Raw genomic sequence first — 16,193 nt, 5'->3', positions numbered from 1 at the left:
TGCCCAGAGAGATGCAGGTCTACTGGGAGCAGTGGGATCGGTCCTGTGTCCAGGGAGATACAGGTCTAGAGTAGGTAGGCGGAGCTAAGCGCAGGCCGAAGCCGCGGGCTATAGTAATTATCCTGCCCGCAGCCAGCCGGTAATCGTGCCAGAGTCCTCCGCACACAGAGTGCCCCAGGAGTGGAGAAGCGCCGGGACGGAGGCCGCAGCGGGACAGGCTCAAACCGTGGGCTAAATTTAATGCATGCCTGCGGTCCGGGTTCCCCAGGAGACCTAGGGAACCACAGGCAAGTTAACCCGTAGCTTGCCGGAGATAGGGGGGTGGAGGGGGGGGGGGGTGTGGATTAACCCTAACCTCCCCGGACAACACACATTCCCCAGCCATAAGGAAAAGAGGGTCCAGGGAAGGGAGAGAGGGGCCCAGGAAAGGGAGAGAGGGGCCCAGGAAAGGGAGAAGGGGCCCAGGAAAGGGAGAAGGGGGCCCAGGAAAGGGAGGGAATACTCACCTACAGAGCTCCAGCATACTCACCAATGAAGTCTTCGGCCAGCTAGGGCCATGTGCCTTAAGCCAGGCTCAGCTGGCAAACAGGGGGACCCGGACCCAGGGTACACCACCAAGCGCTGGTTGCTGGCGAGGAGGGGTTAACAGCCCATTTAGCAATGCACCGTGCCCCTAGCTCACAGTTGGGGGGATCAGGCAGCGCCATGCTCCTGTCGCCCCACGCTAGATAAAACAAAAAGGGAGAGAATATCTAACTAGAACCTAAAACTAGGGAAAAAAACCCAAAAAGAAATACGACCAGGTCTGGAGAGCTCCAGACCTGCATCTGCCTCCTCTGACATTAAGCTAAAACTGAGTTGCTCAGAGCCAGGAGGCGGGTATATCCTGCCGGGAGGGGCCGACCTTCTTTTGTTTTTTGCCTAGTGTCAGCCTCCTAGTGGCAAGCAGCATATACCCATGGTCCTGTGTCCCCCAAGAAACATGATTTTATTTTATTGAATTAACACACATGATTAAAGCAGACAAAAACATTTAAAACCATTAAAAGGCACAAAAGCCACTACACAACAGGGGGGACCCCCTAAAAAAGGAGGAAGCCACCCCCGGGACACCCGTACAGTAAATGGTTGTCGATATAGTCACATAGCCCTAAGCAAAATTGCAGAATAAAGTGCACAATCACATATATATCCTTGCTCGGTTCACATATACTGGTAATATTGCAGCCTGTAATCACAGCAATGGTAAAATATACAACCTGGTTAGGACTGAGAAAGGAGGGCTAGAGACAACAGATGGGGGATAAACATGCGGATGCCCCATGAACCCCACGAGTTCCATTGTCCATCGGCAACTTCCACAGGGGTGCCTTTTAATGGTTTTAAATGTTCCTGTCTGCTTTATTCATGTGCGTTAATTCAATGAAATAAATTCATGTTTTCAATTGTATTCTTATAGTGGATGTGCGCTCTTTTGGCAACATCAAAGGGGGGGGGGGGAGATTTATCAAAGTTGTCTATGTCCTGCATCAATATAGACCAAACTACAGAGGGTTAGTCTGGTCTATTGTGCGCCTAATTTATCAAATGGCGCACAGCTCTTGATAAATTCTGCACACAAACTTCAGGATCTATGCTTTAGACTGTATCTAAACCTGCTCCAACATGGTCTGACATTTCGGCGTACTTTCAGCCGATGCGACTTGTCGCTGAAAAGTCTCTTTTGATAAATTCAGCACCAATGCATTTTTCTGTTTAAAATAGACTAGAATGCATCATGCAGAAAAGTCGCACATTTAAAACTGCGACTTTCTGTGCGACAAATTTAGACAGGAAAAACCAGTCTAAATCCTTCTATAAATATCCCCCATCATCTTTTCTTTTGTGGTACTAGGTTGAATATTGATATACTCAGTGTCAGGGTCCGGACTGGAATTCGGGGAGGACACGGGAGTGGATCCTCTGAGTCAGTGGGGTGATGGCGTGGGCCGTACCAGGGGAACGGAATCTAAGGGGTTACTGGTATTCACCAGAGCCCGCCGCAAAGCGGGATGGACTTGCTGCGGCAGGTAACCCCCAGGTCGTTCCACCCGATAGCGACTCAACCTCACTGACAGCTGAGACAGGCGCGGTACACAAGGACAAGGCAAGGCGAGGTTAGATGTAGCAGAAGGTCAAGGCAGGCGGCAAAGATTCATAGTCAGGGGCAACGGCAAAGGGTCTGGATACACAGGCTAGGGAACACACAGAACGCTTTCACAGGGCACTAGGGCAACAAGATCCGGCAAGGACAGGAAGGGGGAGTGGGTTTTCATGTGTTACACAGATTGGGCCAGGCACCAATTAATGGTGCACTGGCCCTTTATATCTTAGTAAGCCGTCGCGCGCACGCCCTAGGGAGCGGGGCCGCGTGTGCCGGGAAGGAGCAGCAGCAGGTGTGCGGTGAGTTACATGGGACGCGATCCGTGAGCGGGCACGTCCCGTCCCACGGATCGTGTCCCCACCGGTGACAGAGGAGCGATGCATACAGGTCGACGCCGCGAGCAGCAGCGGGACCAGGGAGGCAGCGGGACCCAGAGCGCTCGGCGTTACACTCAGCAGCACTCTGTGAGTTTAGATATTTGCCCAGCCCCCTTGAATTTGGCTGTGTATTCTCTTACTTGTCTCAGCCCCCCTCTTGACACCATACCACTGCCACGTCCCAAACTGACCTATTCTCTCATCACCACCACAGGTCACCGCCTCCCACAAGATCAACGCACTAATCTCCCAAAATACTCTGTGCTGCTGCCAACCTGCTCCTACCCCTTGGCTACATTCTCCCCTGGCATTGTGGCACTGCCCCTTTTCGTTCTCCTCATTTACGTTAATATTGTTATTGCCCCCAACAAGATGTGCACACAGGGAGATTTATCAAAACCCGTCCAGAGGGAAAGTTGCTGAGTTGCCCATAGCAACCAATCAGATCGCTTCTTTCATTTTTATCAAGGCCTCTGCAAAATGAAAGAAGCGATCTGATTGGTTGCTATGGGAAACTTTTCCTCTGGACAGGTTTTAATAAATCTCCCCCAGTGCTGTGCTGCTCAGAGACCCGGCTGTTGCCGCTATGTGTCTGTGACCTCCTGCCATATGTAGCTCTGTCCTCATTATAACATTAGTGAACAGGTCACGGATATCATAAGATCAGCACACCACTAGAGATGAGCGAACTTACAGTAAATTCGATTCGTCACGAACTTCTCGGCTCGGCAGTTGATGACTTTTCCTGCATAAATTAATTCAGCTTTCCGGTGCTCCGGTGGGCTGGAAAAGGTGGATACAGTCCTAGGAAAGAGTCTCCTAAGACTGTATTCACCTTTTCCAGCCCACCGGAGCACCGGAAAGCTGAACTAATTTATGCAGGAAAAGTCATCAACTGCCGAGCCGAGAAGTTCGTGACGAATCGAATTTACTGTAAGTTCGCTCATCTCTACACACCACTCTCCTGACACACTCTGTGCTGCTGTGGTATACTGCTCCTTTATATACATGTTCTTAGGCTGGGTTCACATCACGTTTTTCAACTACGGTTCCCGCATACGTTTTCATTAGTGAAAACGTATGGAACGGTATTGAAAACCGTATACATAGGCAAAACATTGCAAACCGTATGCACCATGATGCATACGGTTGCGTACGGTTTGCTTGCAATACGGTTTTTAACAGTACTCCAAACCGTGTTCAACCACAGTTTTGACAGTTTAAAAACCATATTGCAACCGCATACCTTTTTTTTTTTTTTAACATGGACGCCAATGGGAAACGCTCATGTATACGGTTCCATACGGCAAAACCGTATGCCTTTTTTTCTTTGCACATGCTCATTTACATCCTAAAGTCCCCACCCAAGACCCCTCCCATAAAAAATGGACAGAATTTTCAAAAACGTATGTTTTTTTTATTTTTTATAAAAACGGACGGAACTGTATGCACTTTTAAAAACAATATAGTGTTTAAAAACGCATACAATATAAGCCCTACCCCGAAAATAAGACCTAGGCCAGGGGTAATCAACTGGCAGACCGCGGTCCAGATCCGGACCGCGGCTGCCAGTAATGCCCGTAGACCACTATCCACCCCTCCCCCCCCCCCTTGGCTGGTGCCGCGGCAAGTTACCGTAATTGAGCCGGGGGGGTGGAATGTATACCCTAATTTATTATGGCAGAGGGGTGGGGGGCACTGTAGGATAGTGGAGGACAATGGGGGAAGGGGAGGATGGGGGGCTGTAGGAGTGTGGAGGATGGAGGGCTGTAGGAGTGTGGAGGATGGGGGGCTGCAGGAGTGTGGAGGATGGGGGGCTGTAGCAGTGTGGAAGATGGGGGGGGGGGGGGCGGCATCCTCCACACTGCTACAGCCCCCCATGTTGTTCAAGGTACATACCTACCTACATAAATAAATACCCTGAAAATAAGCCCTAGTGTGTTTTTTGTGACTAAAATTAATATAAGACCCGGTCTTATTTTCGGAGAAACACGGTAACAGTGCTTCCCATTATAACAAAAAGGCGGAAGTGGTGTTTCCAATGATGTCTTATTGCCCTTGTCCAGAGCTCACTAATTGTTAGTCTAGGGCTGCATTCACACCACGATTGCAGCCTACGGTTGCCGGATCCGGCTGGGGGAGGGGAAAACTGGGCGCTCCCATACCCCAGCAGGATTGGCGCTGAAATCCATTCACTTTAATGAGCCGACCGGAGTGAAACAGTGACTCCGGTCGGCTACTACAGTCTTAGGTCCGGTCACAAAACCAGATGCAGGGAAAAAATGAGCCGACCGGAGAAGGAGGCTGGGTCCGGTTGGGGTACCCTAGGCTGCAATCGTGGTGTGAATGCAGCCTAACCCAATCCTCGTCATAACAGCTGTTCACATCAGACCCTGTGACCCCACCATCGTCCAGTGTGCTTTGGGGTAATGAGGATTTCTGGATTATCAGGATAGGGAATATTGGGGATAAAATAGCAGCTTACCTCCAGCTTCTTAATTATTTCTTCCTTATCCAGCGGGACCCTCTGCTTGTGTTTTGGAAGAATGATGGTGGACTCTACAGAAAAAGCAAAAGTGAGAAAGAAACATAAAGATGAAGCTGCAGCTGTAAGTCTCCACTGGTTTCTGCTGTCTGGCCACTAGAGGGCAACAAACTCCCATAGTTACCAGCTACTTGACTATTGCACACTACGCTGAGTGCAGTCTATTATTCTCTGTTATCAGTCATACTGCAGGATTATAAACAAGATCTGGTTGCTGAGATCTCCAAGTGTTCAGCTGGTCGAGCCGCTATCCCTCAATGACTGCACCAGGTCCTCTTACTCTCTGGTCGTTATACAGCACTAGAATGGCTAATAGTAAGGGGTCCCTGGGACCACCCCAGGCGTTTTCTCTATGAAGTTTACATCCCATCATGGAAGTTCTGAAAGTACTAATCCTTCTAAGGGCAAATTTCTTAAAACAACATTAAGCTAGGAAATTGCTATTTGAATAATTTCACAATAAATTATTTACAAGGGACCCAACCTACATAGATAACAGGCATAACACTTACTTTCTTTCTGTATCTTCCTCACTTTGATCTTCAGCTCCCGAGGCAAAAGAGTCCAATCTAGAAGATTAATTTATTATATAAAATAGCAGCTCAGGATCCTGCATCAACACATCTTATATCAGGGATGTGGAATTCCAATCCCCCGACGTCCGGGACATGCAGTTCCGGGCGCTGGTCAGGTGACCTGACAAGCATGGCGGCGCTCAGTAGTCTGTATGGAGTGGGCTCCCGACTACTGCCCGCTCCATACTCTGCAGCCCCCAGCTGTTCTCAGTAGCCGGGGGCCGCTGTGAGGTTGAAATTTGTGACCCGTGTAGACTTGCGACAGCTCCTCCCCAAATTTCAACCTCGCACCGCCGCTAATAGCCAGCATGCGGCGATCGCCGCGGCTGGCTATTAACCCTTTAGATTGCCGCTGTCAAAGCTGACAGCTGCGTCTAAAGGGACATGCTCCCTGGTGGGCTAGTGAGGTGGATCGCCCCCCGCCGCAGCACGATCGCGGGGGGTGGATCCACTATAGAGGTATCCAGAGAGATTACCTCTGTTCCCTGCTGTCTGTGGCTCTGTCATTGATAGAGCCTGGCTGGACTAGGCTCTATCAATGGATCGCAGAGCACACAGATCAATGGAGTTCAATAGCACTGTATTGATCTGTATGAGAAATCTAATGATTCCTCCTAAAAGTCTAATAGTTTTAAAAAAAGTTTAAAAGACACACATTAACCCCATCTATGTTAAAAGTTCACGTCACCCCCTTTTCCTATATAAAAACATGTCAACATAATAATACACATATTTAGTATTGCTGTGTGCGTAATTGTACGAACTATTAAAATATAACATTATGTATCCCATACGGTAAATGACATCAATGTAAAAAAAAATACCAAACCACAGAATTGCAATTTTTATAATATCCCAGAAAAAAAAAAGTTAAAAAGCGATTAAAAAGTCAGATCAATACCAAAATGGTACCGATACAAAAAACTGATTATGGCCCAAAAAATTAGCCCACATACAGCCTGGTATGCAAATTTTTTTTAAAGCTACAGTCAAATAATGGCTATTAAAAAAATTCAAAAAAGTTCAGAATTTTTTTTTAATTAGTAAAACATGACATAACCTATACAAATCTGGTATCAGGCGGCCTAAAGTATCAAAACAACATGTTAGCGCAACCACAAGGCGTAGAAAAGAAAACCACCAAATTAGCAAAATTATCTTTTACTTCACCAATTATATGTATATATTTTTTTGTTTCGAAAAATATGTTATTGAAAAATTAAAAGGTATCATTATAGTAGGTAGTTATGGCTATTATAGGGCGAGGAGGAAAAAACGAGAGTGTAAAAGCGAAAATTGGCACAGACAAGTGGATCATCATGAGGGACAAGTCGATTTTGCTCCATTTTAGTCCCGTGGACAAGTAGTTTTTTTATTACATTTCCACACCCCTGTATATGTATTCCTGGGGGTGCTCTGGGGGGAAATGTTATAGGGGTGTTCTTGGTGGCACTATTACTGGGGCACCATTCGCAGGAGAGCTCAGTTGGATGGTGCCATGGACAGGGGTGCCCCTTTGGATGGTACTATATATAGTGGGACCACTAAAGATGCAATTTAAAGGGGGATCATGTTGGATGGTGCCACTTACTTCAGGATGGTGCTAATTTTGGGGAATATCTCAGGATGGGGGAACACTATGGATGGTGCCACTCATGGGAGAGTTCTCCAGAAAGCACGACACATGGGGAAACACTATGGATGGTGCCACTCATGGGGAAGCCCTACAGATGGTGCCATTCATGGAGGAGGCCCTGACAGATGGTGCCTCTCATGGGGAAGCCTTACGGATAGCGACACTCATGGAGGAGCTCTACGTATGGTGGCACTAACTGAGGTGCCATTCATGGAGGAGCCCTCATTTCCCTGGCTCTTCTCATAGGACATCTCAGTTTGCTGCCCTCAACTTTGGTATGTCCAATACACTATAAAGGAAGCTGTATAAGCAATCATTTCCAGGATCAGTTGAGGCCCCAGTGGTCACACCTTTATGACTAACAAATTAACAAACAATTAAAGTGCTTTCATTGTAAGTTCCTCCATATCACCAATCACCATCCTGAGTAATGTGTGGGGAGCACATCACATTCACTCATCTCTATCCCCACAATTATAATGATATCACCATGCCTCGGTTATTTTTTATTTATTTTATTTTAAACCGGTCGTCAATAATAGCCCTAATGTATTATTCGGCTAGATCAGAAACCTTTAGATCTTTCCAGTACTGAACACAAAGCAGCAGTGGGATCTTACCGGGGTGCCAGTCGATGGCATTGTCAACAGGTCCAGACGTCTGATATTTATCAGAGTATCGTTCCACATCTGAGCAGGAGAAAGAAGAAGAGGATAAAAATAGAGGCAGCGCTGTGTGCGTCACCGACAGGCAAAATCAATAGAAAAACGTAGACTGTGAGAGAAGCAGCAGCCGACCAATGAGAAGTCACAGAGCCGCAGCCTCCGGGTAGGCGCTGGTGCAGTCTGTGACAGGCAATGGGCCATGATGCAAAGAGGAACCGTCTATATTTATAAAGCCGTACATGGACGCTGCCCTCGTTACTTCACTACGTGACAATGCATTCACCCGAGGTAATAAATCCTGCAGACAGATGGCATGATGGGCTCCACTAATGAATCTCTTCTGCCGGGCATTGGGTTATGATGAGGACGACATGAGACGTGGCAGCTGGAGACTGAGCTACAATAAAATATGTGTGGGGGGGAGTAACAATTTAAAGGAATGCACCCAGCATGTAATAAATGGCAAATTTAATGCTACAGTAAACTTCATCATCTGGTCCAGAGAGTCTGATAAACCGCACTTGTATACAGCAGAACACTGCGAATTATATGATTCCACCTGATAATCCAGCCCCTACGCCACATAGTATTACAGCACCAGCAAAGTAGATTAGGTCTTAAAGGAGTTAGCCAGGATAATCCAGAAAAACATACGGTAGCTACTTTCTCCCAGAAACAGTGCCACTCATGTTCCAAGGTTGTGTGTGGTATTACAGCACAGTTCCACTAAAGCGTATTGAGCATAGTTGTAATACCACACACAACCAGAGGGCAAGTGTGGCACTGTTTTTGGAAGAAAGCAGCTGTGTATTTTTTATCCTGGAGGATCCCTTTAACAAACTTCACCCACACAATAATCAGAAAAGTCAGTCCAGGATAAGAACTCCATAATCACGTGAACAAAATTCAGTAAAGCATAAATCCAGCAGTGAATAAAAATGGACAATGAAAAAACACACAGAGAACGATCTTTATCGCTGTATGCCATTTTTATTCACTGCTGGATTTATGCTTTTATTGAATTTTGTCAACAACAAACATATTGTTTATATATAATTCATAAGAAAATATTATTTTCTTTTCATAGAAATCACGGCTTTGTCCAAGCTGAAGCACAGGCATGGACAAAGTTCAGTACGTTAGGGTGGGCTAGTACTATCAGACAGGAGGGAGCACAGAGGAGTACTATCAGACAGGAGAGAGCACAGAGGAGTACTTTCAGACAAGAGAGAGCACAAAGGAGTACTATCAGACAGGAGGGAGCACAGAGGAGTGCTATCAGACAGGAGAGAGCACAGAGGAGTCCTATCAGACAGGAGAGAGCACAGAGGACTGCTATCAGACAGGAGAGAGCACAGAGGAGTCCTATCAGACAGGAGAGAACACAGAGGAGTACTATCAGACAGTAGAGAGCACAGAGGAGTGCTATCATACAGGAGAGAGCACAGAGGAGTCCTATCAGACAGGAGAGAGAACAGAGGAGTCCTATCAGACAGGAGAGAGCACAGAGGAGTCCTATCAGACAGGAGAGAGCACAGAGGACTGCTATCAGACAGGAGAGAGCACAGAGGAGTCCTATCAGACAGGAGAGAACACAGAGGAGTACTATCAGACAGTAGAGAGCACAGAGGAGTGCTATCATACAGGAGAGAGCACAGAGGAGTCCTATCAGACAGGAGAGAGAACAGAGGAGTCCTATCAGACAGGAGGGAGCACAGAGGAGTGCTATCAGACAGGAGAGAGCACAGAGGAGTGCTAACAGACAGGAGAGAGCACAGAGGAGTGCTATCAGACAGGAGAGAGCACAGAGGAGTGCTATCAGACAGGAGAGAGAACAGAGGAGTACTATCAGACAGTAGAGAGAACAGAGGAGTGCTATCAGACAGGAGAGAGCACAGAGGAGTGCTATCAGACAGGAGAGAGAACAGAGGAGTCCTATCAGACAGGAGAGAGCACAGAGGAGTGCTATCAGACAGGAGAGAGCACAGAGGAGTGCTATCAGACAGGAGAGAGCACAGAGGAGTGCTATCAGACAGGAGAGAGCACAGAGGAGTACTATCAGACAGGAGAGAGCACAGAGGAGTGCTATCAGACAGGAGTACTATCAGACAGGAGAGAGCACAGAGGAGTGCTATCAGACAGGAGAGAGCACAGAGGAGTGCTAACAGACAGGAGAGAGCACAGAGGAGTGCTATCAGACAGGAGAGAGAACAGGAGTCCTATCAGACAGGAGAGAGCACAGAGGAGTACTATCAGACAGTAGAGAGAACAGAGGAGTGCTATCAGACAGGAGAGAGCACAGAGGAATGCTATCAGACAGGAGAGAGCACAGAGGAGTGCTATCAGACAGGAGAGAGCACAGAGGAGTGCTATCAGACAGGAGAGAGCACAGAGGAGTGCTAACAGACAGGAGAGAGCACAGAGGAGTGCTATCAGACAGGAGAGAGCACAGAGGAGTGCCATGAGACAGGAGAGAGCACAGAGGAGTCCTATCAGACAGGAGAGAGCACAGAGGAGTGCTATCAGACAGGAGAGAGCACAGAGTGTCGGGGTATACACATGCACACACACACACCCTCATTTTACCAAGGATATTTGGGTAAAAAACTTTTTTTACCCAAATATCCTTGGTAAAATGAGAGTGCGTGGTATACCCCGATAAATACGGTAATTATTAGCCCAGCGCTGCGCTGTCCCCATCGGGTACTACTCACGTCACCCGCAAGCGCTGCCCTCCTCGTCCTCCTGTTTGTTGCGGCCGCCTGCGCTGACACTCTGTACTGTATCCCTATGCCCGGGCTACCAAAGGTGAACAAAATAAACTTTAACGCATGTTCCTCCGTTGGCCTTACGCTCTTCCTGGGGACGTGAACGTCGGACAGCCGTCAGCCTATCACCGGCCGCAGCGATGTTCTGCCTTGGCCGGTGATAGGCTGAGCCCACTGTCATGTGAGAAGCAGACTCCTTAAATGACAGTGCGCTCAACCTATCACCGGCCGAGGCAGAACATCGCTGCGGCCGGTGATCGGCTGACGGCTCTCCGACGTTCCATTCCCTTGGAAGCTGGTCCGGACCGACGGGGAAGGTGAGTTAAAGTTTATTTTGTTTACCTTTGCAGCCCGGGCAATAGGGATACAGTATAGAGCAGTGGTCTTCAACCTGCGGACCTCCAGATGTTGCAAAACTACAACTCCCAGCATGCCCCGACAGCCAACGGCTGTCTGGGCATGCTGGGAGTTGTAGTTTTGCAACATCTGGAGGTTGAAGACCACTGGTATAGAGTGTCAGCGTCGGCAGCCGCAACAAACAGGAGGATGAGGAGGGCAGCGCTTGCGGGTGACATATGTGAGTATTTACCCCGATGGGGGCAGAACAGCGCTTGAGGGTGACATATGTGAGTAGGAGACAGCGCAGCACTGGGCTAATAATTAATTGGGGGGGGGGGCAGAACAGTGCTCGCGGGTCACATATGATTAGTTCCCCGATGTGGGGGACAGCGCAGCGCTGGGTTGATAAGTCATTCATTCCCGAGGGGGAGGGGCCAAACCGATATTGCGGTACGTGAAAAATTCATATCGTGCAGCACAAAAAATTCGGTATCCGGTATACCGCCCAGCCCTAAGAGGAATTAAAAGTAAATGTACCTTTTTTGGGTGCTGCTGGTTTGATGTAATAAGGGAGGCTCTTCATGGCTCCTCTTAGCTCCTGTTTTAAGGCCAGCATGTATTCAACCTCCTCCCCCGTCTGTAGAGGCACCGGCTTGAAGTCTAAGGCCTGGTACAGGAAGATAATGCATACATCGGCAAGATTTAGACATTCAACCTCAAAAAAGACACTATGCACTCTGGGGTGGATTATTGGGTGCCAACATGTAAGGGTATGTTCACACTGGATAAGGTGTGAGCGGAATGCTCGCTTACAAAATCCGCACCAAAATGCCGTTTTCTTTTCGCGCGGAATTCCGCTCTGATTTCCTTGCGCAAATGAAAGAGGATAGGACACACAGTAATGGGCGAATTCCGCGCTGAAGCGTGGCAGACTTCTATGGAGTTACGAGCCGAATTCCGCATGAAGAAAGAACATGATCATTCTTCATGCGGAACGGAATTCTGTGAACAGAATTCCGCTAGCGGAATTTCCTCAGTGTGAACTGATGAGAGGAAAGTTAAAGGGGTATTCCAGGAAAAACCTTTTTTTTTATATATATCAACTGGTTCCAGAAAGTTAAACAGATTTGTAAATGACTTCTATTAAAAAATCTTAATCCTTTCAGTACTTATGAGCTTCTTAAGTTAAGGTTGTTCTTTTCTGTGTAAGTGCTCTCTGATGACACGTGTCTCGGGAAACGCCCAGTTTAGAAGCAAATCCCCATAGCAAACCTCTTCTAAACTGGGCGGTTCCCGAGACACGTGTCATCAGAGAGCACTTAGACAGAAAAGAACAACCTAAACTTCAGAAGCTCATAAGTACTGAAAGGATTAAGATTTTTTTTATAGAAGTCATTTACAAATCTGTTTAACTTTCTGGAGCCAGTTGATATATAAAAAAAAGTTTTTTCTCGGATAACCCCTTTAACTACATACTATGGGGTATGGCACTGCTGAATGAATTGGAGAGGAATAAGCGAGCAGAATTACTCGTGGAAATTCCTCTCCAATTCCTCAGTGGGAACATAACCTAATTGTTATTCATCCTACTTGGGAACGTTGAAAGACCACTAGTGCCTACAGCTACAGGATGTATGCCTTTCTAGTATGGAGGACTTAAAGGGGTATCCCAGGAAAAAAACTTTTTTATATATATCAACTGGCTCCAGAAAGTTAAACAGATTTGTAAATTATTTCTATTAAAAAATCTTAATCCTTTCAGTACTTTTGAGCTTCTGAAGTTAAGGTTGTTCTTTTCTGTCTAAGTGCTCTCTGATGACACCTGTCTCGGGAAACGCCCAGTTTAGAAGAGGTTTGCTATGTGGATTTGCTTCTAAACTGGGCGTTTCCCGAGACACGTGTCATCAGAGAGCACTTAGACAGAAAAGAACAACCTTAACTTCAGAAGCTCATAAGTACTGAAAGGATGAAGAGTTTTTAATAGAAGTAATTTACAAATCTTCAAACGAAGAGTGTAATGTCCGGCACTGCTGCTGATATTCCCACGTTACTGGACTATGGGACGTGTAGGAGTGTTCCCCGAAGTGTTGGTGGTGCTCTGACTGTTGGTAGTGAATCACAAATCTTGAAGCAAAGAGGAATAGTAGAAAAAGTCGGCAGACTCACCATAAACTTCTTTTCCAGGGTAATTTCTTTATTGCATACTCACATATAAATAAGCTGATACAAAAGGAGGGAGAGAGGGATCACTGTGGGGGGTATTCACTGTCTGGCAAGCCAGACAGTGAATACCCCCACAGTGATCCCTCTCTCCCTCGTTTTGTATCAGCTTATTTATATGTGAGTATGCAATAAAGAAATTACCCTGGAAAAGAAGTTTATGGTGAGTCTGCCGACTTTTTCTACTATTCCTCTTTGCTTCAATAATTTACAAATCTGTTTAACTTTCTGGAGCCAGTTGATATATAAAAAAAGAGTTTTTTTCCTGGATAACCCCTTTAAGAGTTCATTTGCATATTGTAAGATTGCGCTATATCTTGGGAATGGCAAAATGGATTGGAGTAAGGAATACATCATTTTACTCAGGATCACCAACAGTAACCACCTGTATGTTCAGGTTAGTGAAGTTGATTCATCTATCAGTTCCCCTTTAACCCCTTAAGGACGCAGGACGTAAATGTACGTCCTGGTGAGGTGGTACTTAACGCACCAGGACGTACATTTACGTCCTAAGCATAACCGCGGGCATCGGAGCGATGCCCGTGTCATGCGCGGCTGATCCCGGCTGCTGATCGCAGCCAGGGACCCGCCGGCAATGGCCGACGCCCGCGATCTCGCGGGCGTCCGCCATTAACCCCTCAGGTGCCGGGATCAATACAGATCCCGGCATCTGCGGCAGTTCGCCATTTAAATGAACGATCGGATCGCCCGCAGCGCTGCTGCGGGGATCCGATCATTCATAACGCCGCACGGAGGTCCCCTCTCCTTCCTCCGTGCGGCTCCCGGCGTCTCCTGCTCTGGTCTGTGATCGAGCAGACCAGAGCAGAAGATCACCGAAAACACTGATCTGTTCTATGTCCCATACATAGAACAGATCAGTATTAGCAATCATGGTATTGCTATGAATAGTCCCCTATGGGGACTATTCAAGTGTAAAAAAAATGTAAAAAAATGTAAAAGTAAAAGTAAAAAAAAAGTGAAAAATCCCCTCCCCCAATAAAAAAGTAAAACGTCCGTTTTTTCCTATTTTACCCCCAAAAAGCGTAAAAAACATTTTTTATAGACATATTTGGTATCGCCGCGTGCGTAAATGTCCGAACTATTAAAATAAAATGTTAATGATCCCGTACGGTGAACGGCGTGAACGAAAAAAAATTTAAAAAGTCCAAAATTCCTACTTTAATACATTTTATTTAAAAAAAAATTATAAAAAATGTATTAAAAGTTTTTTATATGCAAATGTGGTATCAAAAAAAAGTACAGATCATGGCGCAAAAAATGAGCCCCCATACCGCCACTTATACGGAAAAATAAAAAAGTTAGAGGTCATCAAAATAAAGGGATTATAAACGTACTAATTTGGTTAAAAAGTTTGTGATTTTTTTTAAGCGCAACAATAATATAAAAGTATATAATAATGGGTATCATTTTAATCGTATTGACCCTCAGAATAAAGAACACACGTCATTTTTACCATAAATTGTACGGCGTGAAAACAAAACCTTCCAAAATTAGCAAAATTGCGTTTTTCGTTTTAATTTCCCCACAAAAATAGTGTTTTTTGGTTGCGCCATACATTTTATGATATAATGAGTTATGTCATTACAAAGGACAACTGGTCGCGCAAAAAACAAGCCCTCATACTAGTCTGTGGATGAAAATATAAAAGAGTTATGATTTTTAGAAGGCGAGGAGGAAAAAATGAAAACGTAAAAATTAAATTGTCTGAGTCCTTAAGGCCAAAATGGGCTGAGTCCTTAAGGGGTTAAAGGGGTACTCTGGTGGAAAACTTTTTTTTTTTTTTTTTAAATCAACTGGTGGCAGAAAGTTAAAGAGATTTGTAAATTACTTCTATTAAAAAAATATTAATCCTTCCAGTACTTATTAGCTGCTGAATACTAAAGAGAAAATTATTTTCTTTTTGGTCACACAGAGCTCTCTGCTGACATCACGAGCACAGTGCTCTCTGCTGACATCTCTGTCCATTTTAAGAAATGTCCAGAGTAGGAGAAAATCCCCATAGCAAACAAATGCTGCTCTGGACAGTTCTTAAAATGGACAGAGATGTCAGCAGAGAGCACTGTGGTCATGATGTCAGCAGAGAGCTCTGTGTTCCAAAAAGAAAATAATTTCCTCTGTAGTATTCAGCAGCTAATAAGTACTGGAAGGATTAAGATTTCTTAATAGAAGTAATTTACAAATCTGTTTAAGGGTGCGTTCCCACGTGGCGTATTTTGCTGCGTATTTGCTGCGTATTTGGTGCTGCGTATTTTCCTACCCATTGACTTCAACAGGGAAAATTAAATACGCAGCAGCAAATACGCTGTGTGGGAACGTACCCTTACTTTCTGGCAACAGTTGATAAAAAAAGTTTTCCACCAGTGTACCCCTTTAATAATGGAATCTAGGAACTCTTCCAACGTACAGATTAAACTTACTCATATTAAAAATAAAATAAAATATTACTTACAGGGAACAAAGGGGGAGGCTGAAGGGTGGGTGGGGGCAATGTTTCACCCCTTCCAATGCCAATGGCCTGAACATTAAATGTCATCTGCCCGCGGCCCGCACCCCTCCCCCGTCCTGCCATCTTCTCAGCTCCACTGGCCTAAAACATTAAATTCCAACCTGTATGAAAAACAAAGACATGAGACTTTAATCGCCAGAAATTACAAATATGCATTTCTATTAACAATGAGAGGGGAACATGACAACACTTCCACATAGCCGACCAGTACCACAACAGTCCTAATTTGAGTGGCATTCCCTCTGATTTCCACTATATTTATTCTGTCATTACAGCTTATGGTCTCATGCAATTCATATTGGATCAGGAATGTAATAACTCATAGTTTGGACAATGGGAAAAGGGTAATTAGAATTTTTATTGGGGGGGGGGGGATTTTTTTATATTTCTTAAATTTT

General features: G+C 45.8%; 1 protein-coding gene across 1 annotated transcript in view; it reads right to left on the bottom strand.

Annotated features, from left to right (window-relative positions):
• The window catches only part of POLR3GL (RNA polymerase III subunit GL), a 48,552-nt gene that overhangs the window by 18,842 nt on the left and 13,517 nt on the right, over positions 1–16,193 (bottom strand). The window contains exons 2-6 of the mRNA XM_056546021.1: positions 15,739–15,896; positions 11,586–11,715; positions 7,897–7,965; positions 5,578–5,634; positions 5,006–5,079 (exon numbers count right to left, since the gene is read on the bottom strand). Coding sequence (XP_056401996.1) covers positions 5,006–5,079; positions 5,578–5,634; positions 7,897–7,965; positions 11,586–11,715; positions 15,739–15,858 — 450 coding nt within the window. The 5' untranslated portion in view covers positions 15,859–15,896. The remainder of the gene's footprint in view (positions 1–5,005; positions 5,080–5,577; positions 5,635–7,896; positions 7,966–11,585; positions 11,716–15,738; positions 15,897–16,193) is intronic.

This window comes from Hyla sarda, chromosome 11 (genome assembly GCF_029499605.1).
Source record: "Hyla sarda isolate aHylSar1 chromosome 11, aHylSar1.hap1, whole genome shotgun sequence".
NCBI lineage: Eukaryota > Metazoa > Chordata > Amphibia > Anura > Hylidae > Hyla > Hyla sarda.
This window is presented reverse-complemented; position numbering and strand designations above follow the sequence as displayed.